The sequence below is a fragment of the Anarhichas minor genome, unplaced genomic scaffold (genome assembly GCF_050575085.1).
Source record: "Anarhichas minor isolate MPS153535 unplaced genomic scaffold, ASM5057508v1 ptg000026l, whole genome shotgun sequence".
Lineage (NCBI taxonomy): Eukaryota > Metazoa > Chordata > Actinopteri > Perciformes > Anarhichadidae > Anarhichas > Anarhichas minor.
This window is the reverse complement of record NW_027466472.1, coordinates 4468759-4494865: the sequence shown is the minus strand read 5'-3', so window position 1 is coordinate 4494865 and position 26107 is coordinate 4468759. Positions and strand designations below refer to the sequence as shown.

The window sequence follows — 26107 nt, the reverse complement described above, 5'->3', positions numbered from 1 at the left end:
ACACAAATCCAGAACACATATTGTCAATGCAAATTTAGTGAGTAAGACCACTAGAAAAGAATCACTCTGTAATTGAAGTGCTTTAGTTGGACAATTATTTAATACGCGTCTATTTCAACATGTCAAATCACCTCCTCCGAGGTGTGGCTTTGCTATTAGGTGGTAACAACACTGATTGAAGTCAATGGAATGAGAGACAGGCAGGAGGGATGTCATCATTCCAGCGGTCTGACAACCAAGATACAGAGCGCGAGAGAAAGAAAGTTATTGAGGGTTGCACAAGAATACAAGTCATGCTTACTCTCAAGATGTGTTGTCTTTCATGCTGGGGAGAAAGGGGAAGAGTGTACACACAGGGAATAAATAAAAAAATAAAGCTAAGAAATAAATAAAACAACATAAAATGGGATAAAAGTCCAATAAACACACTTCAGGAGAAAGTGGGGTTTGACACTGAGTGGTGTCAAAGTCCAACACTCTCGTTCTTGCTCCCTCTGTGGGCTTAACTAACACAACAGGCAGCTTTTCAATGTAAAAGTTGGTTGAACATAATCATTAAGGGGTTGTTCAACAACTCACCACATGGAAAAACAACTATGGAGCCAGAAATAGAGTGAGCACGCCATCTTGTGGTGCAAAATAAAACCGCAGCACCCTGGCTTTGTTGTCGATAAAGAAACTTTGGTAAAACTATGCTGTAGTCTTCACATTCCCTTGATTCCCTGCATCAGAAAGAGCCACCTGTTGCTCTTTTAAGCCCATGCTATGAATCGTCGCCTGGAGGACCAGCAACCCACACTAATGATCTGGTGCTCCAGTAAACAAGGTCAAGGACGACAACTTTCATCTCGTAAGCAGCACCTGCCACTGAAAACTCAGTCATCAGCATGACGTGAACTCACACCAGCACACATATACACCCATAAAAGACTTCACATATGTTGATAATGTAAATAAAAACAAGGTCTGACTTACGTTGTACCAGCTTTGGCTCTTCTGTGGAGAGAAAGAAAGAGAGAGAGAGAGAGAAAGAAAGAGAGACATAGGTATATTTAACTGTGTGAAACGTGTACATGCTGCAGCAGAGTTTTGGGCTCATACAGACATACAGAGAGGGAAATATGATCGACCTGATAGTAACAAGTTACAGCAGGCCGTGAAGCTCAAACTGTACCTCACACGCTTTCCTGCCAGGAATTACAGAACGTTATCAACACTATTTAAAAAAAAGATAGACCGACTGTTCGTATTAACCGTGCTTGCTTTTGAACTTCAAAGTGCTGAGGTTAATGCAGGGGGAAATTCTCTTTCAGTTTGCTCACCTCGCCACTCAAATAAAGCTGATATTTACAGAATATTCTTTGAATTAAACATTTATTGACTGATCAAATACAGGAATCTTTCAAAATAAAAGCATTTCTGAGGTAAAGCTGCTTCCTGTTTTGGCAGAACTGAAAGTAATTTCACATGTCATATAATGCATTAGTACATTAGATATATTGTTAAAAAAATCTATTTTATTTAGCAGTCATGTGCTACAATATGTCCATCTCTTTGTCTTAAATAAATCAGTCACTCACCTATCATTTATCGGAAAGTTGTTCCATCAAAGATTGAAATTATCCCAAGAATATTCTACAATTCTGAGTTTTGAATGTTGTTAAACATTTTACAACCAACAGATTTAATTCTTCATGAACAACCAATTGATTCTGTTGCAGGTTCCATAACAGCAGAGGGCAGCAGAGATGTATCTTAATCATGACGATGACATTACAACATTTTCCACCCACATAAACACTCTTTCCGTTCCAACAGCCTGAGAGCAAAAGTCTCAGAGGGGGAAACATGCAGGTGATCATTCAGATGGTGAAAGAAGGAAGAGGGTATTCAGGGGGAGAAGAGGGAAGATAGAAGGTAGAAAAGTGATATCCAGTGTCTGATTCCAGGAGTACAAGAACTAAAATAAAATAAAAATAAAAAACGAGCAGGCAACATAATCTAATTGTCCTATTTTGAGAGCTTTTCAGGAGTCATCCACTTTCCTAGCAAGACCACTATTAAACATTACTGCAATTTTGTGAAGTTCATTAGAGCGATTATCATAATATAACTGAAGATTGAGTGAGGATGCGTTTTCTTATTTTGACCCGGCGGATAATCAGTCTTAAAAACGGCCACATTAATTTGCCTCACTGGCGACATGTAGCAGAGTTCATTGTACATTTATTTTTCCAAGAGCCCTGAAGACATTCAATTCCTCTTTTGTGCCGAGGGCCGTCTGAGTTTTCTCTGTGTGTGACAGGGTCTGGTGGTTATCTGGTGTGTGTGGGGTAAGCGGGCAGTGAGCTGCAGTAGCAGGCCTGGCTGCGACGATAGCCGGGCTAATGTGGGCTAATCTGATTTGAAGGTGACAGAGACATGAGAGAAGAATTACTCTGAGACCACTGTCTGGATAAGTTGTGTGTGTGTGTGTGTGTGCGTGTGCCATTGTCTTTGACGCTAGTGGATAGTGGGGTTGTGAGATTTATGACAGCATTGTTTAGATGGAGAAAGACGATTTATTGTGACTGTATCCGTGTGGAGAGAGAGAGAGAGAGAGAGAGCGAGAGAGAGAGACTATCCAACAGTTGAATAGAGTTTTGCCTGGGACTCCTCTGTGATATACAGTGGTTTGGGTCTGTCTGCACTATATCACTTGGTTTAAATGTCATCACATATGGGGCTGTGGATTACAAAAATGGGATGTAGAGCTTCAAAATAATTGAATAACGATTCCACTTTGTTTTGGACATTTGTCACATCTAAATTGTCTCAGCCACGGTGGCGAGCAGGCCCTATAAAAAAAGCGATGGTTTTAAACCCCACCGACCGGCAAACAAATACCAGGGTGACATCAGTTTTTATATTGAAATAAGACCGAGTTTCAGATTACAACAGGCTTTAAATAAAGCAGAATCTTCACTATAAAGACATTTTGGAATAAATTATATTTCACACAGCTCCTGTCCTTCCACATGAGTTCAGAGGATGGAAAGCATGGGAAAGGACACGAGGGACTGAAACTATCAAAGGGGATCCTGCAGTCGCACAGCTACAGAGGATGTGTGGGGGGGGGGGGCCGGGGGATTTAATGGGGGCCAGCAGGGATTGTCAATGGGTCAAATGAAAACAAGAAGAAATGCTTACTTTAATCAGGTTTAGTCTGTCATACTGAAAGGAAATTAAAAGAGAAAACAAAACGTTAACCAAAGCAGTGAGCAACATGAACACAGGAAGGAATAGGACATGAGAGAGACGGTGCCGAGGTCCAATGGGTTTGTGGCTAACAAGCAACTCCGAAGCACATGACTGCCATTACCATGCGATAGTTTCAGAGGTCTGACGTTGCTCCTGAACCTGACTCTCCACCTAGGTTGCATGTTCCATGAGAAGCCTGAGTGATTATATGCTGAGCCAACATAACTATTGTCGTCACAGAGACATGGAACCCCTTTCGCCGAATGCACTCTTGTATTTGGATTGCATTAGGGTGAGGGTGATCAAGCTCACGTTGCTTGGACAACCTCACGCCATGTCCGTGGTCATGTGACCGCTGCTGACCACAGTGGCTAACGTAGAGGTGGGTGGGGGGGGGGTTGCAAAAGAGTTGAGGTGGGGGGGTTGGACCGTGGCACAGAAATCAAAAGGGATGTAATCAATTGGGACGTGTGTGTGTTTGTGTGTGTTAGATTGTGCAAATCTCTCATTTATTGTCTCCCCAGGTTTCTCATTTCGGCCTGTGTCGTTAAAATGAGACCCTATATACTGAATCCCTATATACTCTGTAGCAAAAAAATAAAGAAATAAATAACGAGATGAGGTCTGACAAGTAGCAAATCTAATGGATGAGGCAACAACATGGGTGATGCACTGAAAACGTGGCACCAGCCTGCGTCCGTGGACAGGCAGGAGAGGGGGAGTTTTGGGGCCTGGTAGCAGGAGGGATGCTCTCATTATGGGCGGCTCAAATGGTCCTGGAGCTCTGGACTGGGATGCTGGGTGCTGAGTTTATCCCTCCGATAGCCTGGCCGTTACACAGCATGACGGATGTAAAGCGCTCATTACCAAAAGGTTAACAACGAGATAAGTTTGTAAAGAGAGGGACAGGGCACAATCCAAAGTGGAAAAGGGAAGAGGGAAAGAGAGAGGAACTTAGACAACTATTTGCAGTATTGTTTATTAGGAATTTGCGCCAGAAATCTCAACAATAAGGCCCCATTTCTCCATCAAAACGTTTTATTTTTATTCTTTTATTTTTATTTAAGAGCATATCCTGATCCTGACTATATTCACATACAGTAGACTAAGCTTAACACAAACATCTGAAATCGGTATTAGGAATTTGCTACATTGCATATCACCAGAAAGGAAGAGAAAGGACAGGAAAGAGGAGAGGGAGTGAGTGAGGCTGTGTGGGGTTGACTGTTTTCAGAAATGTCCATCTGCTATGATTGTGGGTGCAGATGGGGCTTGTAACGGTTGCACAGGAACAAGCTGGGTTCAGGGTGAAGCGTTGCAAACGGGGGTTTGGACATTTCCACAGAGCAGCTCACAAGACAGGAGGTGGGGCAGAGGGAGGGTGGGCACAGAGATATTTGAGGAACAGAAAAAAGAGTAATGCTTACTTTGGAAAGTCGCTTGTGAGACTAGCATGCAATCAGGAGAAGAACAAAGAAAAATCAGAAAGAAGAATGAAAATAAAAAGAAATCAACCGCAAGAAGAAAACAGCTGAAAGTACCAACAGAAGAGCTGAACAGTCATTATCAGATGGCACACATTTTCATATGGCATGTAGCAGTAGCAACAGAGAGAGAGAGAGAGAGAGAGAGAGAGAGAGGGAGAGAGAAAGAGAGAGAGAGAGAGAGAGAGAGAGAGAGAAAGAGAGAGAGAGAGAGAGAAAGAGAGAGAGAAAGAGAGAGAGAGAGAGAGAGAGAAAGAGAGAGAGAAGGCGTGCACACTGTGTTGTAGAGACAAAAAAATGATCAAAGAAAGAGACAAAAACAACAAGTGATTGAAAACAGCAGAGACCGATGAGACGGTACATGTAGACGCAAGTGACATGGCTTACTTCTAACATTTTGCTGAGCGTACAAAACATTAGAGCCACATGCTCCTTCTGTGAAACAACCTGCAAGAGTCAATCCATCACTGAGTTCAGTTGTGAAGGGGGAGATGCAGATGAGGGGGAGGACGGCAAATACAAACACCTGCACTCTTCTGTTTTTCACCTCTTTCCCTCAGCGTCTATTGTTTCAATAAGAGCTTGGGATGTCAGCAGATACGAGGGCTCTATTCCTGTTCTTAACTTAAGTCTTAAGTCTGAAAAGCATCACTCAATGCTACCTGTATTCAGTAACCAGGAAACCCTTACAACAAAGCAAACCTTCAACTTGCTGTTAAAGGATGGGTTCATACACATTTCCCTTTGCAAGTCTGCCTTAAAACAATACTTACATTCCCATTATGCATAATAGAAGAGTTTATGTTTGCTGTAATCATTTCTGGCCTTCAAGAGATATTTTCATTATGCACTTTCAATGTAGCGACGGGGGAAAAAAAAGATCTAAATGGACTGTTGAGTTAGTCCCCCATCACTTACATTGGGTTCAAATAAAGAAATAATCTCTTTATGGCCAGTATTAGTCGGAGGAAAAAAGATACAGAGCAAAACCTGTTTCATTTTTCATACGTGGAACCGGCTATTGTTTTAAGACAGACTTGAACAAATTGCAAACCTGTCCTTTAAACCCAAACACACCAAACTGAATTTTTGTCAGAAATGATTTATTTAATGTCCAAACACACTTAGAGTCAGGAGAAAAATGCTGAAGGGTTGGAAATATGATACCTGTATTATCATGAGCTGTCTACGCTTCAAGTGTTGTTGTGGAAATCTGTTCACATCCATCTAACGGATAAACAACCTAAAAGGGTTCACAACAAAACTAGCTCTACTGAGGCAACAAATACACAAGTAGTTTAGCAAGTACATGGTGTGAAGCACATGGTTGTTGGTTAGCATGTCAGCAAGTTGTTTTATAAGCCAAGATCAACTAACTCAACTAAAAACAACTCTTTTAAATCACAGCTTTAGAAGAGGAGAGAGTAAAAGGTTATATATGGGATATGGGATGTCAAAATGAAAGGCTGGAATGGAGTGGAGGGTGCAATCTCTCCTGAGCTCACTACTTACATATCAGTGTGTACAAGTCAATTACCAATCATAGACGGTGCGTTCAGATCAGTCTCAATATTAATGAAAACACAGAGGAATTCACCGATGTATTTTGTGATTCATAGATAAATGACTCTGAGCACAAATATGTGTTTCAATGCACACAAAAAAAGAGTTATCATTATATATAAATGTAAACAAATCCACATATCATTTACAAATATGTTTCTAATGCAGAAACATTTATTGTTTTAAATAAATGTACTAAAAATCCACAAATATATGTAGGATTTGAAAATCAAAACCATATTTGGATGTTGTTATTTATATACAAACGGTTGAACCTTTTTTTTAACAAATACAAAAAGATTTTTATTACATTTAGTTAAACGAATGTGTGTGTGTGTGCATTAGAAACTGAATCTTATACAAAAATACGTGGATTTTGTTTACATGTATATATAATGACGACTATTCTTTCCGTGCATTGAAAAACGTTTTTGTGGAGATAATCACATACAGTATACATGAATCACAAATTGTGAAGCCTTCTGTGTGCATGCATTAATATTGAGAGTGATCTGACCCCACAGCGCGTCACTACACTGGTAAAATAAAGCTGGGCCGACTCTGACGTGTTCACGCCGTCACAGTTTATGAATGAATGCACGTGTGACAACCAGAGTTGCCACATCACTCAGCTAATAACCTTATTTCACTGTTGTCTATCTGATGTGACATGTCACAGTAAACATGTTGTGTTACTGTTTCACATGCACTCTCATATTCATGGTTTCCTATTGCATTAAAGTGAATGTAACATGTTCTTTAACGAACAAATACTGGTGTGAGTTTGAGGGTCAAGTATTAGCATTTGCATGATGTTGAAGTGTACTATGCAACTGGCCAAGGCAAGTGGTAAAAAGCTGTTTTTATCAATCAAATATGTCAGCTTATTTATCACATTTAACAAGCATAAGGATTCGTAATGTGTGCTGTTTATGCTATTGGTCAGAGATAACTCGTAGTTTCAAAGAAGTGATTTAAGCCCTTATCCTGACCGGTTTAACTTTAATCCACGTGTGTGAAATTGGCTCCTTGTGTCCAACAGTGAAGACGTTCACAACGGCTACTCTGTGAAAATGTTAAGAGCAGCTTTGTGAGGCTGTTTGTGAAACAGGTACCGAGGAAATGTGTCAAGCCAGGTAAACAGGAGCATCTCCTGGTCGCTCACCTTTGAGTTCTTCCCCCCGCTTCTTGCTGACTGCAGCGAGTATGTTCTCTGGACGACCTGCTCGGGCGTGGAGGGGGATTTGTCAGAGGAGTGGTCTGAACCCTTCTCCACCATGTTCTCACCCTCCTGGCTCTGTGGTGTGGGAGAGCGCGAGCGTTTACGCAGGACTGGTGAGCAGGCGGGTGTGCTCTTGTTTGAGTTACTGGCAGTGCTAAAAGAGAAGAGACGGAAAGAGGGATGAGAAAATCACATCTGCAACGAAGTGCATCAGAGAAATCACACAAACAGGTGGTGCCGTCAGTTTAGAGATCAGTGTGGACAGTAGCACAGCACATACAGCGTTTCCTCATGGTGACATCATTTGAGGCTTAACGGGCTTGAAGCACCATGTGCTAACCTGGCTAACGACAGCTAAGCTTATACGGGAAACAAACGACAACATCAACAGCAGCAGCGGCGGCGAGGGGAAACAAACGTCACCATCACGCATGACCGTAGCATTTTCTCACTGATGCCACACTTCAAAAGTGTTGAGCCCATCGCCAATTTAATTAAAATACGAAGAGGCTTGAAAAAAGTCTCAACATCGACATTTATTCAGCTGTTTATTTATATGAGGCTTTACACAAATGAAGGATGATTTCACTAAAAGACTGAACTGTTTCCATGGCTGCGGAAATGCACCTTGGGAGGACTTGACAAGGATCAAACGATCAGAGATACAATGCCAATCATTCTGGTCCCGAAACACATAATTATATTATCTCAAACTGAGCTGCATGCTGACTTTAACATGGGGATTCATCCACTAACAGCTCTCCAGCCGAGTGGAAGGACTGTTGTCTCGAGACAGGCAGTCCCTTTCCTTCCATCGTACGTTGCTATCAGGTAACCTCTGTGATCCAGCACGAGACACCCTCTTTTCTTACACACAGACACACACACACACACACACACACACACACACACACACACACACATCAATGGCTCAGCAAGAAGCCTCCTCCTCACAATGACAGCAGCGAACAAAAGGCCCTGAAAGTGATCTGAGTGGCAGTGCGCCCGCCAGGCACGGTTACTTGACATGGCGTTATGCAAGCCATTACGTCACTGGCAGCCAATGGCCGCTGTTAGTGCCCATGAATTACTGATCTACTGTTACATTCGGAACTGCGGTGCAGCTTAGAGCACTGCATCATAGTGGCCAGTGTTGACAGCACCTGTCTGACTGTCAGGGTCTGCTGTACCAGTGACTGGTTGATTTTAAAAAGGCAAGGACAACAAAGAGCCTTCACAGCTGTTTAATGCATCAGGATAGATAATGCACTCCTGGTGTGTTACGGTAAACTCTGACATCGATTTATATGATTCCCGATGGCTGCTGTTCAGTGGATGATCATGTTAACTGCTGATTAGTCCCTACTGACCTGATTAGGAGTACATTTGCAGGGAAATCTCCCTTTGAAAGACGTTTGTTTAACGTTATTTATTTGAAGTAGACATCTACTGCTGCCACAGCTCAGTGAATGGCAGGTGATTGCCGGATGTTTAAAGTCGTAACCTCAAGGTTCTTATTCTTAATCATTGTTTTCATCTAAAAAAAAATCTCTGGTTTATCAGGTGGTGTATGTCATCCATGACGTCTGAGTACAAATGCTCACCACGGCGGTAGAAAGCAGAGTACATCGATATTCAGAATGCATGATAATCTTTGTCTGAGGCAGCAGACTGTCTGGGTCACGCACACATACAAGCAAGTGCACACGCAAGGTGGTGGAGATGGTGTTTGTAAAGAAATTCCAATATCCTGCACCTTTCATGTGCTTGACAAATGAACCAGGGTTTCCCCATCAAACAGTTCAGCAGAGGTCGTAAGCCACCCAGATGCTGTCGCATCTCACGATCAATCAATCCATCGTTAATAGATGACGTCGGAAACAACATCCACATGAAGCATTAAATATGTGGCGTTCTGTTGTGAGAAATACTACCTGGGCCTTTTCCTCAAAGGTCACAAGTGTATTATTTATTTTTTTATGATGTAAGCAGAGGTGGACTTTATTTCAGGCGTGGTGGCTTCCTCAATCAGAAAACACTGCTGGGAAACCCTACTAATGGCTGTTTCCATATAGCAACACATATGATAGAGACCTGAAACAAGTTTGAGAGCTTTAAAATCTAAGAAACAATGTCATTTGGGTTGTTTATTAGGCAAAAAGAGACACTTAACATGCGAAGAGTTAATTTGCAAAAACATATAAAGGCCGTTCTTTTAAATGAATAAACCAGTTTCATTGATATTCCCTTCAGTGCACAATAAAAAAAACGTGATCTGTGACAATCTTTGAGATATCTTGTTTGATCGATATTCCCTGGAGTGCAAAAAAAATTAATACATTTGGAAAATAATTGAAAACAGAGATATCTGTGTTTGCAAATTCACTTTTCACTGATCTTTGGAAACATGCACACAAAGCGAGGTACATCAACTCAAACTACATCAAGCCACAAAGAATATTGGCTGCACTGCGACTCACGTTATCGGGGTCTTAACTGCTGATTTGACACAGTGGAACAGGGCAGTGGAGTGGCTGTGGTGAGAGTGTAGTTTGGAGACTTTGAATTTGACCGTACTGATGTGGGACAAAAGGTGTTGTCGGGAATTTGTCAGTAACAATCGAGCAGAACAATTTCTCCACTTTGTCTTTGGCTATAATGTGAATGACTTCCCTTCGGTTGTCATCTGTACGTAGCACAAAGTCAGAGAGGGAACCATGGCCACATCTACATGTCAGGCAGGTAGAAGCCCTCCGGTTCTGTTTGTCTAACATCACTGAACCATTTCTTACACTTGGCCACAGTTGTCCTCAGTCAGAGCAACACATTAATAAAATGTGCATCTCCTCCGAGGATAATTTGGGAGCAGCTTTTTGGCCTGTTCTCGTCCATCTAAAATGAATGAAGTACTAAAAAGTACACACTGGGGGGACGACGACGACTTTTGTGTGTGTTTTTTCACAAGTGTAATATAGCATGCCAGTTAAAATGCCCAGGATATGTAGCTTTATTACACACCATTGCAGAGATCTGGGGTTCATCTGTTGATCTATACTGTGTCCTTCTGTCTCCACTCTTCTCAGATAGACAACAGAGGGAGTCAGCATCAATAAGGACTGCAGCGCAGAGACAACTTAGCAATCGAGGAAACATAACAAAATAAACAAAAGAAATAAAATTGTTCTAAAGCTTATACTACTTACAGCTACATACCTTTTCATTGAAAGTGTATCAGAATAGGAATGTAAAGTAGTCATTGTATTTATGAGTGAAACCAGGTACAACACCTACTAACCGGACTATCCTGCACCAGTTGGGTCAAAAAGCTATATTTAAAAGTAGCCGCTTCCACTTGTTGCTGCCTGATTGAGAGTTCATTTCACATGATGTGATAATTAGGCTCAAAGCTGATCATCAGTAAGTGTCTGCATGTTGTTGACAATTGACACCAGGAAAGGTAGAGCCTAACAAGAGGATCACAGTTTCTCACTGTCCCAAATCAAGGTAGGAGTACAAATACAACAGATGGAAGTATCAATAATATATTACTAAAACTATTATGGATTACAGCTTTAAGAAATGAGCAGCAAAGGATCTATTTAGAGAATACTGCGTTTGAATTGGTACTCGTTGGATCCAATAGCAAATGGTTAAGGTCTTCCACAACCTCCCATCCGTCCCGAGAGCGGAGCGCCCAGCAATGATCCGGCGCTAATGGTGTCATTGACATACACATTTGGCAGACAACAGATATAATGGACACGCGGTGTTCCCATTTGTCACGTAACTGCAGCCACCACCACTGCATGCTCTCCTGCAAACAAATGTACGAGCACCACACAAACACAAACATTACTCAGACAAAGATATGGCATATTCAGATAGTGAGCCAGTGGTGCTCTTTTCCATGCCATATCCAGGTTTGGGTAATCCTGTCTCAGTTGGCACACACACATTCACACTCCCTCACACACTGTAGGTCGGGGTGGAGAGGAGCTGGCAGGGGTTGAGGTTCAGTGGGAGGTTAAATTCAAGCCCCATTAGGTCATTAATTACACAACTAAAGAGCTAAAGTCTTTCAAAGTACTCTTACGTGTCCACATAGGTTTAACCAGTGGCTTGGCCTCTACGGGAAAAAAGGGCTTGAACAAAATATTAGATACATAAAAAAGAATAGCTATAATGAGGTAACTGAAGCTCAGGTTGCCTGAGATTAAAAAAACGTGGTTGGGTAACAAAGCCCAGATACAAAATAAAACACAGAGGATCATCACTCAGTACTTTCCCTCCGCTCAGCTTCTTTTTTTTTGATACAGGAACCTCCACTTGTTGTTTTGAAGAGATGAGGAATTCACTGATCACCTCGCCTTTCCAGACACCCAGCAGTAAACAATGGGAACGCGGCTCCATCATCAGCATATGAATGACTACGCCCGATATATGTCATTCACACAGCAGTTTGCTCTTTGAACCAGAATGGTGGTGTGGATAGAGCGAACACGCAGCTGATGCTAGGCTGCAGAGGAGCAGACAAAAGCCTCCGTCACTGACGCTTTGTTGGTAACTGCTTCGTGAAACACAACACAGAGAGTTTGACATGAAGCAGGAGAACCTGTCGCTGCATTATCTCCGGACTGGGATGCTCGGAGAATTACACGAAAAAGCACAATGAGTTCTTCAGCTGTGGAATAATAGACGCAGCTGTTCACAGCTCTATTACGTCTAAACATATGACTTGCTATCATGAAGGAAAGCCTGCCTTGGGGTGCAACGATAAAAAACAACAACAACAACACACTACTCTAATCAATTCAAAAAGGCTTACTGGAATCAAAGTGACGAAACCAAGCATGAGTGCTTCACTTACGAAAGCTGCTGTTTCCAGCACCACTCACATGAGCTTTGTAGTTGCATTGATAGAGTGATCCGAACGCCGTGGTCTACGTTTACCTTCAATGGCTCACTGCAGCGAGAGAGCTGACAAACAATTTAACAATTAAAAAGACATATCTCTCTCTCTCTCCGAGCACCGCCCGCGCATTTACAAAGCTCAAACAAAGCTAAGCTTAGGATGAATATCGCTATAGCAACAGTGAACAGAGAGAGTGGTTTAAATATTCAGAGTGTGCGACTAAATATACTTCACCAGCTCTGCCGGTTAGAGATGCTGTCTGAGCGGGAAATAGAGGAGGGAGGCAAAGCGACAGACATCACGGCCCATCAGGACGTTTTGGCACTTTTCATGATTGATTTCTGGACTTATCTCTACTGTGAGATCCATAAATCTGATTTATGGATATTAGTATCTTATAATACCTTTCCCGCAGCTGTCTGCAATATTTATTTTGTTAATTTGTACGTGCAATATATTTTGCTTAACTAAATTAAGGCCACGTCGATTTGAAGTTGTTATAACAAATTCTATGAATAATAATAAATACTTAAAGAAAACTTGATGTTGCATATTCAAGAATACTAATAATGCTTTGTGGTATATAGCAGAGACTTCAAATAAATTGAACTGCTAGAAAACAATTTAACGGAGAAACTTCTTCTCACCCAGTGTTGTAATTTAGTAAAACTAAAAGAATTATGGTCCACAATGCGGTTAGAGACAATAAATGAAAGCTTATTTTGATCCAAACTAACGGCATCTTGTATTTTAACATCCTACTTGATTATTATTAAAAGACTAAAATGTAAGATGTTGCTCAGCAAAGTATGTCATTTGCATTATGTGTGAGAGGGATTGATCCCTGATGCTCAAGCACAGAAATCATCAGCATTTCAGAGCTCTGCACAGACAGACCGACAGACAGACTTCAAGGTGTTGATCAGACAAGACCCCTACACGTCACTCAAATTAGGTCAAGTGTGAAACAAAAAATAAAAGAGAAACAAGCATGCTGCTTGCACCACTTTGCTACAGTCTTTTCTTTAAATAAGCTGTAAAGCTCTAAATCCAACCGGCTCAAGCTGTCCGATGGTTCAGCTTCACAATAGAACAGAGTTCCGGGCCTTTCTGAGCGCCCCCGCTTGTTTTCACAGTTTTGCTGACCCTGGAAAATACCCATCTGGCAGCGGCCCTTCAGCTCCGCTGTGTTTGAAAAGGCCGTGAGGAACACCACGCTCACCAGCAACCACTGCGCATGCACACACGGGAAGGCACACACAGAAGCATGCATGTACGCCCATGTGCTGCAAAAATACATGTGGCAACATCACACATCTAATCTACCAAATACAAAAGTTATATAACCAAACTCATCTTACCCCACCCATCCCCTCTCTCTGTTACTAACACACACACACACACACACACACACACACACAGAGCCTGCCATACCCCTGGTGAAAGACACAGTCCCTCAACACTTCGCCGTAGCAGCCCTCAAGGCAGTGGCAGCCCTCGTTGGCCACTGTCACGCACTCAAACACCACCATGTCCTCGTAGGCAGCCCCAAGTAATGAGCTGTTCATCCAGCGGATCATCCCGACGACGGCGCGCTGCACTTTCCTTTCTCTCTCGGTGGATGAAAGGTAGTGGGACAGATAAACGGAGAGAGACAGAAGGGGAGAGAAGAGATGGAAGAGGCAGGCAGGGAGATTTTCTTTCGCAGGCTTAGGGCCACTGATCTTCCCCGGCCAGCTCTGATCTCCTAATAACCAGCTTACAATCGCCCTTAACACCACCTGCCAAAGCGGAGGCATTGGTGGTCCGGGCTTTCCTTCTAAACGGCACATGTTGATCTCGCCAAGCAGGGACGCTAATCATTATGCAGGCTCCATGTAAGTCCGTATGAATGCAGCCAGGTAAGCAGGCTGTTGTTCCCGGCACTAACCTGGTCGTAGCCATGTAGAGAGCTGCTCCGCAGCGATCAGCCCTTTTCAAATGGAGTCATTCACGCAGCGGGAGCCGTGGATGAGGCATAGGAGGAAGGAGATGGAGGAGGAGGAGGAGGGGGGAGAGAGAGGGATGAGGGATATAGGTAAGGAGGGTGAACGAGTTCTGGAGCATGCCGGGAGGAAAAAGGAGGAGGAAGCAGACGCAGACGAGGGAGATTAAAAAAAGAACGTATTTCCCCAGCAGACGGTGAGAACAGTTTCTCTCTCTCTGGAGAGCGGGCTCCGTCTTTTTTCTTCCTCTTCCTATCGTTCACTCTTCTTCTCCTTTGTCTAATTGAGGCCGATAAGCTCCTTCTCTCTCCAGCAGCCTGCACTTTTCCATTCCCCCCTTTTTCTTCCTCCGCTCTCCCAGCCGTTGGACCATCAGCGCTATTAGTGCATCCGCTAGAATCCAAGCAAGGCTCTCCTCTCTGCTCCCTGTTTCACAGAATTTCACGGCTACAGACTGACAATAGATATGAAGAATGTGCAAGCGGATAGAAAGAGATAGATAGAGAGAGAGAGGGGGGGGGGGGGGGGGGGGCTTTCACTTTGCATTCCACCTCTACTTGGTGCTGGTGCACTGAGCCTGCTGCTCCCTCAATTATTCATGTGTTTCATGAATGGACGGGCTGACATCACCGCCATTCGGGTCACTTTACATCCATAGCTCCCTCTAAATCACACAACAAGCTGGAGCGGGGTTTCTGGTAAACACATATCATGGTTTCACATAGACGCACAGCGGCACATAATTCAACTTGCTTTGCTTTGAAAATCAATTAGAAGTCTACAATCAGAAAAAGTAAAAGCGAAGGCCAACGTTCTTAGTGTTGAAGACATGCGAGTGTGACGTACTTAACGATATTTTCAATGTGGCAGTACATTGAAAATGTTCCAGGGTGTCAAGAAATGGGTTCAAATATTGCAAAGCTTGTTGTATCTTGTTAATATCCAATAAATAATTACAAGGAGAACCCCGTTCCAAATATTAAATTACATATTCTGTGCTTCAGTTGTTTGGTGTGGTCCGATAAATAGAGATACATAAAAGACAATATGAATTATCCACTGTGCATCAGTACCATCTATTTTATACTTCCAATGAACCTACTTGAAAAACTATTTGTAAGTGAATTTCATTGCAGTTACATATTAAACTGATTATTGTATTATTGTATTGTAGGAGTCTGTTCAAACCCAGTGAATTATCCAAACCTGATATTTTATTCCACAGCAGTTTTAGTCATAACGTTGGTGCATAACAACAAAACCTTTAACTTGGCCTTTTTGCACCGAAGACATTTTGTAGTGACACAGAAGGAAGAGCACATGTGTAAATAATAAAATCAACGATGGCTGCATTCCATTTAGCTGCTTGAGTTTCAGGGTTCTGGTTTTGTGCCTGCTGGCTCACTCCCAAACAAATCAGGTTTCCATCCAAATGTAGCGCAACGTTGAACCACTTTTCCAGAAAATGTGCAAGTTAAAGTGCGTTTCATGTTTGTTTCATCATGTATCAACTGGTGGAAGGTTACAGTCTCCTCATGCGCTCCACACTTAACCACTATTTTTTATCTCTCCAGTGGAAGTTTGAGTGACACATACGTCACATGCTTCATGTATATCATGGTTTGTAGTTTACACGTTTCTTTCCATTGCACTTTGTTGCACTTTGTTTTTATCGATAGATCAACTTTTCCTCCTCAGCCAAGCATAACAACTTTGCACCCTGGTTTGTTTTTTTATGCCATGCTTTAATATAAGTAGGCAACATGTCTGCTGTGAAAAATATAGATTATAACGTTAAGAAAGCCAAGTATCATTGGGAACATTATATTATATTAACATGTATACTTTTATACATAATGTGTTAGTATATGTATATAATGTAATTGATCAGTATTTTTTTTGTTGATTCAGTAATCCAAAACCTATAAGGAAGTTGGATGAGGCCTGATTTCAAACATCCCCACAAGTCAATCAGCTCTTGCAAAAAAAGAGAATGGTGACCCACACAGTGAAAGGCTTTATCCACATGGCTGCAACTGGGTGTCCAACAAGTGTTTCAGTGCATTACACACTCACTGCTAACTAACTGGTGTCTCCATGTGCACTTCTTATTAAAAGACGACAGCTACAGTACTATTTACATGTTAACTATCACACAAACTGTATCACTAACAAAATAAGGGAGGTAATGTTAAGGTGACCCATTCACACGTTCATACATAAAGATGACAACAGTCACCTCTGGATCTCTATTAAGAAGCAAACGGAGCCCTGAGCCGTGCTGCTGGAAAGACTTGACCCCCGGGGCTGCAGCAATGCTGGCGGCCTCTGTGGGAGCGCCGAGCGGAGCCGTGCTGTGGAACAAAGGGAGCTGGTCCACTGAGCCGGACCACTGTGTGCTCAGATAAGCCCGCCCGGCCTCGCACCAACAACTGACCTACTTAGAGGGACCTCTGCTCTCTTTGTTGTTGCGCCCAGGGGACACGCAGATGGTCAAATTGACCACACGCACTCAGAGAAATGGTACGTAATGAACGGCCGTGGGCCCTTTGCTGTTGATTCACTCATGACTGACAGACTTGACAGGCTTGAGCAGTGTCAATCCCCCCCCCCCCCCCCCCAATTCATTCTGGTGTAAATGTAAGCCGAACACACCCCCACCAAATGTTAAACACTCCAACTAATTTCTCCATCTTTCTGAGAGGAAAGGCGTGTTGTTTACCGAGTTGTCACGGCAACATAAAATGTGGCGACGCCTGGCTGGGTCGGAAATGTCCGTCAAGACCGACTGTGTCTCGGCCGTGCAGTTGCCATGGCAGCCCGTCAAGCCATTCATGTGCACCGCTACTTGAAGTGTTCCCAACTAGAGGGACAACAAGAGAGCTGCAGGAGGGTTTGTGTTTGTGTGTTTGTGTGTTTGTGTGTGTAACGGGGTGATGATGCTGCAGCATAAAGCATTAACACACGCCATTAGTTATCTACAAAGCCCCGGAGTTTAAGGGCACTTTGCTGTGAACATGTCCGGAGTGAAAGGAGCCAGCGGTGGCTCCCTGACAGACGATATCTCTATTTCGCTCGGGAAGATAGTTTGAAAGATCCGGACACAAACTTTTTGTGTTGATAGCCGTGTGTCAGTATCGTACAAAAACAATCAAATACGGAGTGAAACCACTGTGTCGTTAGCTTTCCTAAAAACTATTTAAATCCAATCCCACGAGCATGATTTAAGCATTTAGTCCAGGCTTAATTAAGCTGCCTAATTATCCTCAATGTGTGGCAACCTAACATAGGCCTCTAACAATTTTTGGGTTCTCATTGAAGCCGTGACCTACTGTACCTCTGGGTCCAAGAACCTGTTTTAAAAGCAGCTATAATTAAACATCACCGATTTAAATTCAAACGGCACCACTCGGCCCTGTGAGGTAATTCAAGGACTCAGTGGAGATGTCAGAGAGGGGCAAGAGGGGATAGGGAACTGGCAACCGGATTAAGCCCCCGTGGGCCACGTCGTCCCAGTGGGATGGACGCAGCCGCTGCCATCCGCAGGGGATACAGAGGCGGAAAAAAGCAGGCCGGGGGGACAAAGAGCGGTAGGCAGAGAGAAGGTGAGGGTGTGTGTGTGTGTGATGGTAACAAGGTGAAGTGCAGAGGTGTATACCCGAATATAATTACATTTTTTTGCATGAAGAAAAGTTTCTGGACATAAATGCTTTTGGTTTTCTTTCTAAATAGTGCAGTGTACGTTGAAAACGCACGCGCCTGTTCGGAACGAGCCCATTGTTCGGCCTCCGGAATATCATCTCGAGAAACGCTCATCCAAACAACTTCACACTAGTCGCTGCAGTTCCTGAACCGCAAACATATAAATAGACTCTCCTTCCACTTTAGTTAGATAGATATATGTTGGGGAAAGAACAGATTGAATTCCCACCATCACCATCATCACAGCGTTTATTAGAGGCAACCTATCCTGTACTATATTCTACAGTGAATTTCAAGCGGTTTAGCATCTTAACAAAGCCCTGTAGTTCCTAAACATCTAAATTGAAGCTGGTTTTGTATACTTACCTAAAATGCATAAATGAATGAGAAACTCTCTGTAACTTTCTGTCATCTCTGATATTTCTAGTCTCTACCAGAATATTGGCCACATAGGACGCTTTGATGCTGTCAAGTTCTAAGCATCACTTCCACATCTTTCCTTGTGTCTGTGTGTGAGATCTACAGTAACTATTTCTGTTTGATCAAAAGTGTTATCTTTAAGTCTCTGTATGGGCTTCATTTGTGCATCTATTATCCCTTTGTGTCACTAATAAACGCAGTGTTGACAGTGTGAAGGAATTCAACCTTTTCTTTCACATCATTTCAATTTCCTGTCCAGCAGGTGTGTATTACATAACACTTAGTTTTACGTCTACTATACAAATATCTTTTACATATACTGGCCATTTTCACTATTTCCTAACGTCATGCAGACAAAAACATTGTTGATTAATCAAATGATAAAGGAAAGCATCTGCAGATTAATCGATAATGAGAATAATTGTTAGTTGCAGCCCTATTTAAGAAATGGCATAAATTGATTTAATTTCTCATCAGCAGTTATTTGTTCGGCACTAAAGGGGAGAAGTTCATTCCCAGCTCTTATGATGTCACCGATCACATGTAGCTGTCTGTGCGGGCATCATGAAACACAGGGAGCCTGCAGGTGCATAAGGTTAAGTTTGGATTCCTCAAGTGTTAACTCACCAAATAACTAATATATTAGATTAAAACAATTACTTCTATGTACAGATAAACACATGCCAGTTTATAAGACAGGAGGGAGGGAAGCAGGTTCTGGTCGTGCTTTTAAAAAGCTTAATTGAAAATGAACTTTTTTTGTTTTTTGGACAAGCTATATTTGAGAAACCATTGTATGGAACGCAAACATGAATCCTTTTCATCAGACATACATCAGGGAGGGCTACTCATGACTGTCATGTGTCATGGACGGAATGACTGATACTTTAAAAGTAACCTGGAAGCAAATGCACCCGTCATAATATTAAGATGAATGCAACCAGCCTCCTTAGTCCTTATTAATGCCAACACAAAATACCACTTTAGACACAAATCCTTTCTCATTAAGCGCTATGCAAGCAAAGCAAAATTTTCTCCAGCGACTTTATCAATCATTGCAAACCAATCAATGTATCATCCATCATATGCCCTCACAGCCCAAAGATAGAAAAAAAAAAAAAGCCGGTTGTATTGGGAGCAGGCAGAAGAGTGTGCCGGGGAATAGAGCATAATCAGCGAAGACAAATGGCTTGTGGGAAGGATGCAGTATATATATATAAAAAGGGGAAAAGGGGACAGGGGTAGAGAGAGGGAGTGTTAATATGCTGTGGCCAGAAGGGAAACAATTCTGCGGTTTCTCTTCACTGCAGGGCCCCTGCTGTGAACTCGGAAGTCCGTTGTGGGCCAGTCTGATGGTGCAGTGCTTTATCTGTAAGGCTGCTGTTGGTTCCAAGCCTCCCAGTACATTCTTAAACAAACTCTTAGCTGTGGACATTCATGTTTTCCGAGCAAGTTGAAATAGTTTTAATCGTGACTTTTGATTACCGTTTTAAATCTGGAGGAGCAGCTGATCGACCAGCAGCTCACCTACAGTTAACGCAGTAGAACCTCTCCCTCTCTAATACTTCACATATTGAAATGATGCTTCTTGGTGCAGAGGCCTGGGAGCTACAATTTTCAAGTCAGTTTTAAAATAGCCCAGAGAGACCATGAGTGGCTCGGCACTGGATGGTACACGCCTGGGGGTTTGGCGTGCATGTGCGTTATGTGAGGATCTGAAGCATCCGTGCATATGTTGGTGGATGTTGCAAGTTTCCAAAAGTCTTTGATGTTCCGTTTGTCTGCATGACAGCATGCATGAGCTAAAAAGCTGCAGTCTCAAAGGGACGTAAAAGCAGAAACGGCAGACAGAAGGCTACTCCACAGAGCTCCGACCATGACATTAAGCAGAGAAAACACCACAGTCGCCTGGCCCCGATTGGCAAAGATCAATACGTTCAAGGAGCTGAGCAATTGACCAGACGACTCGGGTGTAAAGATACACACGGGCATTTACGTATGCGAGTCGGCACTCGGTCTGTCCGACTGTCAGGCAGCATCAACAGGCTTGTCCGTGGTGCCACGTGCAGAGAGTAAGCTCCAGCTCAAGCTTGCTGTCTGTGCCTCGCTGTTGCTACAGCTGCTGCTGTTGGCTGCGTGTGCACATCTGTGTGCAGATGTTTTGCGTGCAGATTTAAGTCACACCAAATGTCGTATCGAGAGCAAACATCCCCACATCGGGGCCACTGCCAAATCCTGAGCAATCTTGCACTCGCACGTACGCACACACATGGTCTCTCTCTCTCTCTCTCTCTCTTCTTATCTCTGCCTGGTCTTCTGACAAGTAATGCTGCAAAAATACCCCCCCCCCCCCGGCTCTCAATCACAGCATGCACTGTGACAAAACAAACAAAAACTCGTTGACACTCGCTTCCCCTGACATCAACTTTCAGTACATCACGAGAATCTTTCTTATCACTATGACCAATATTTCTTTTACACTCCCGTCGTTTCCATCAGATCACAATCATCATCTCAACTATTCTATCTTGGCTTTCATTTCATGCAATTTCAGTACATGTTAAGATCAAATCTGAGTAATATGCCTCAAAAACCCAATAAATATAACGGCAAAGCATGACACAATAATCAGAGCTTCATCCTAATCTTTAGGCGTCTCATTTGCCAGCAGCCAGTCACGAGATAAAACGGAACAAATACTTTTGCACTAATAAAAACCTACTGAGAGTGAACAAGAATCATTGTCTAGTTCACTCGAGTACCTGGAGAGCGCCAAACCAGCGCGGATAAATCACTGCATCCCGTGTAGATAAATAAGCTGCTTTATCAGGTGGCAGCTACTGGTTTATAACAAAGGACAACAAATGAACTGATTGAGGTATTGAGTGATGGGATGACCTCTAGGTCACACCGTTTTGCCGAAGAAGCAGATTGTCTCTGGGAGAACAGAACGCAGCTCCAAAAAAAATCACAAATAACCAGAGTGAGATTTCAGCTGGATCCTCCCTTTGATGAATTTACGAGGGGAACCGATACCCATCACTTCTTCCTTCATCGACTTTTTCCCCCTTCAAGGTGGACTGAAACACAGCTGAAATAAAGCGTCATTTTTGAAATAAACCTTTTACAGACACATTCTTGATTAAAAGGTAAAAACCATATTATGACATTTACTTGGGATGCATCCTATCGGATACAGTAAAACTACATAGGTATGCGCCGTTATATAACATGACAACATGGCATGCAAACTATACCCAGCTAGCTAGCCAGACAGTTTCATCTCTGTGTATAAGAGACTATGGGATGCTAACAGATGGCTGTTCAGTGGTAAAGTAACCTGTGTGTATGTGCCAAACAGGAAGACACATACAGTATGCACTCTGTCTAATTAATCTCATGAAGCCCTCAGAGGAAATGTTCAAAGCTACAGTCGACACAGTCTGAAGTAAAAAAAAAAAACGACTGGAGAGTCAAGTAATAGATTTGAGTGGTATAGAAAAGCAGAGAGGAGAGAGGGTTGCAAATGATAGAAGGACACAGATATATATAGAGAGAGTGAAAAAAAGAGGTCCTATAGGGAAAAGAAGAGATCCTCATGAAAGTGAGAAGGAAGGAAGCGGGACGCACGTTGCCGAAACTGCTCCCCCTCTGTTTTTTTCTCTCTCCTGCAGTGCTCTGTAATTCGCCTCTAAAAATATCAGGCAAGAGGAGGAGGAGCATAAACAAACACAGGGGGAGGAGAGGATAGAAGGAGGGACGACGGACAAAGTGCACACACTGTGGTGAAACAGGTTGAAAAGAAAAAAGCCAGAGCAGGGCCACCTGGATGTGGATCCGTTTGTCCCTGTGAGACACCGAGGGGAACGGGGGGGAAACAAGCGAGGAGGACAGCGAGAGTGAGGAGCGGGGGAAGACAGAGGGAGCATGTGCCTGCTCTTTTCCAGGCAGCCACGTGAGTGCCTCTCCTCAGCTGCTCTGCTCACACTGAGCCCGCCAGAGGGGAGCAGAGCAGGGTCGCCACAGCGGGGCGGGGGGGAAAAGAAGAAGAAAAAAAACACACACTAGCTGCACTGGATACACACACTCTGGTCACAGCTTAGTGGGGTCCTAACCTAGCCCTCATTACTTACTGATACATTTCCTGTAGATTTACATAGCCATGTAGAAATGCACCGGACACACAAACGTGATTATATCTATTAATGCTAATTATACATGTGCCATCTTTAAAAAGCACAGATATTTGACAGTGCATCCGGCCTCGTCAACAGAGTACGTTGTCTTAAGGGTGACATATGACGATACAGCCACATAATACCAGAAAATAGTCACAGACATCCAGCACCTGGCCGGGTACACGACAGCTGTGTACAGCTGCTATACAGAAAAGAAAAAAAACGGATTACATTTCAAATACACAATCGCACACACAAAGAGAAAACCTCCGCTCTCTGTTCAGCCTTACCAGGCGAGCTTGAAGCCTTTCATTAGTACAGCGAGGAGTGTCTGACGTCCATAGCGTGTTGTGGGCACTGGGCTGCCCGTTCACACCGCCGCATGCTGACTGACAGCCTGCCAAAGCCTCACCTCCCATACACAGAGCACAGAGATGCACGGAGGGCACGAAGGGAGCAGTGGCTGCAGAGACGGATGGACGGTCGGGCACCAAAGTCTGGAAAGACGATCCTCGGCTTTGCCCACCTTTCTGCTACATTCCGTCGCTTGTGCCGAGGTGCCGCAGTGCTGAGCACTTGTGCCAGAAATTCACACCTCCCTGAGGTTCTTCAGTTTTTTCCCAAAAGAGAAGGAGGTGACCTGCTCCGCAGTATTCAATGCACAACCGCAGCACGCAGCAGAAGCAGATGGGCTAGCGACTGCAGATGAATGCCAACATGGCCGGTCGCGCTTCCTTTCTAACTCTGTGTCTTTTCTATCATGCTCTGCCTCTGTCCCCCCTCTCACAGCATCCGCTCGCTCAAACTCTCTCTGCCTCTCCCTCGGTCTCCGCTGCGGATGAAAGCTGCACTTGCTGTGCTGATAGTGAGCAGGCGCAGGCTCTCTACCCTCCCCCTCCGTCCCTCCTGTTCTCTCCCTTCTCTTCCCTAGATGGCTCCCTTTCTCCGTTTCTCTCCAATATAAGCCTCCTTGGCCCAGTGTGGAGGACTCGAGCATGCAGGATAGTAGCCTCTGGCCATAACATCCCCTGGGCAATGACCACCACCCCCACCTCCACTCTCCATGCTATGTATGAGAAGGGTATTAAGTGTGGGGGGGGACCTGCTGCAATTCTTTCCTCTTGTATTGGACTCCAGCCCTGATCAGTGTCAGCAGCTAACCCTGTTCATCTCTTAATGCATTGAGAGTACCGGGGTACTCCCCGTGTTTATAGCCGTGTACGTGCTCTGCGTACATGATGGATCAGATGGAGATCATGGTGACTCAGCTTGCTTAGTTGACTACTGAATGTTTTATTACTGCAATAACCGGAGTTTAAATCCAACCGGGGCCTTTTGTAAATCGTCTTCATTCGTTCCATTGACTGACACCGCAGCGCCCGTCAAGCTCTGGATTAACAGCGATGCTCTGTATGTCAATAGTTAGAAGTGTGGTGTCTTTAATTTCATGCTTTCCAAAACTCAGAACACAAGAGCAAACGTGTTGGGAAGGGATTAATCTGTGTGCTTATCCGTTTGAATGTGAGCCGCAAACGTTAGCCTGCCCAGCTAACTAGTTTACAGACGGTAGTACCCTTGCATTAATGCCAAGCTGACTATGTTATTTACTGGAGTTACAGGTTATGTAAAATACCCGATCTACCCTGTGGGAACCGAAATATTACCTTGTCAGAATTAAGAGTAAACAATAGCAACTCTGTCTCTTTGCTTCGTGGAAGTTTACACTCCAGCACATCTAGCCAAACCTGACTTACATAGCGTGATGTTTTCCTAACTTTTTGCCTTCAGCCTCAATTTTTAGCTTCATATCAAAGAGTTTTCAACCTACTCGTGGGACGTCTAGCTTTAGAATTAGCATATGCAAGCCACAGCTGATAACATCTGCTGGTGGAAGTTGTCATGTCAGTTGACAAAGTCCAACTTTGTTTAACTAGTTACTTTTCATTTTGAGTGGTGACTCTGCAACTCTTATCATTGTCGAATGCATTAAGTGCTGTGTGAGAACGGACAGCTTGTCAGTTATATATACAAAAAAGTAATGTGACGACAGCAACTATCGTGGGGCGTTTAAGCAGCAAAACTAACTGTAGTTATAAACTTGACAGAGGAAAGATAACTAAACGTTTATCTCCTGAATTTATATTAAACAAAAGTTCAGCTGCTGTTCCTCATGCGGAGATAAGCTCAGCATCTTTACTCTCAGCAAAAAAGCAAGTTCAACATCTTTTCGTTATCTGGCTTAACTAACGACTGAGCGATCCTACGACAGGTGGTTATTGAATCGGTAATTCAACATAGGGTTTCTCAATCTGGAGCGTGTTAACATATTAACGCAGCCACACATGGAATCGAATTCTACAAAGGCTTCCGAAGGAGCATCGACAGGAGAACCGTGTTTGTTTGGGTTGCGAGTTTAAATAACACTTCCCTTCTCCAGAATCACAGACTCAGCCTCTCTTCCCTTGACCGCCTCAGGCCACAGGGGTCAGAGAGCAACCGAGCGTTCACTTTAATAGAAGCTGTCATCAAAAGGAAATGACCACAGGCACTGGGTCAGGAGGCAGCACATTCTTCCCGTTTAATCCTTTTAAAGCCCTGCACATTACAAATTACACCTCATTAAGGATGGCTAAGACTGTGGTTGATGCAAACCACCCTCCACCATCAGAACTGACATTCTGGGTCAACCAGAAATAGAAATAGAAAGAGAAAAAGAGAAAGACACACACACACACACACACACACACACACACACACACACACACACACACACACACACACACACACACACACACACACACACACACACACACACACACACACACACACACACACACACACACACACACACATTAATGATTCGATATTATTAGTTTTGTGAGGAGTAAAGCACGTAGTAATGTGTTTAAGTATAGCTCAATATAAAGTGGTTATTATTGTTATTGAGCTTTGCCTGCAGAGTCACTGAGCTTCATTCATTCAACCTGCTATTTTTTTCAGATGTCGATGATGCCAGGAGAGAGCGAGTGCATCAATGACTTGGAGGCAAGCAACTAAAAAAAAAAAAGTTAACGGCAGGCAGATGATGCAGTTGGGGCTCTTGGTCTGGGAGGACACGCGTTCCCATCACAGACCGTGGGTCCCGCGCCAGGTTCAGGACGTGCTTCAGAGATCAGTAAACAGCTCTGAGTCGACACTTAACTTTGGTGATGTGTAGAGTTCAATTGTGTATTACAAGAGAAACTTCTGATCTATAGCATGCCAGGGAAAGTAACACCTGTTCTACTGTTGTCATTTTTCCAAGTTATAACAAATCAAAAACTCCTTGTCGAGCAGCACAGCATACGACAGACTGAGAAGGCTGCTAAGCATGTCTTCTGAGAACATCAGAGCCCCAAAAT

General features: G+C 43.4%; 1 protein-coding gene across 3 annotated transcripts in view; it reads right to left on the bottom strand.

Moving 5' to 3' along the window:
* Window positions 1-26107, bottom strand: part of gramd1bb (GRAM domain containing 1Bb) — a 64004-nt gene that overhangs the window by 12863 nt on the left and 25034 nt on the right. Inside the window, exons 1-3 of one of the 3 annotated variants that reach the window (XM_076100292.1) lie at window positions 7453-7581; window positions 4668-4688; window positions 976-996 (exon numbers count right to left, since the gene is read on the bottom strand). In XM_076100292.1, coding sequence (XP_075956407.1) covers window positions 976-996; window positions 4668-4688; window positions 7453-7566 — 156 coding nt within the window. In that variant the 5' untranslated portion in view covers window positions 7567-7581. Of the gene's footprint in view, window positions 1-975; window positions 997-4667; window positions 4689-7452; window positions 7664-26107 lie in introns of those variants that run through there. The other 2 variants (XM_076100290.1, XM_076100291.1) reach the window with 2 other exon arrangements.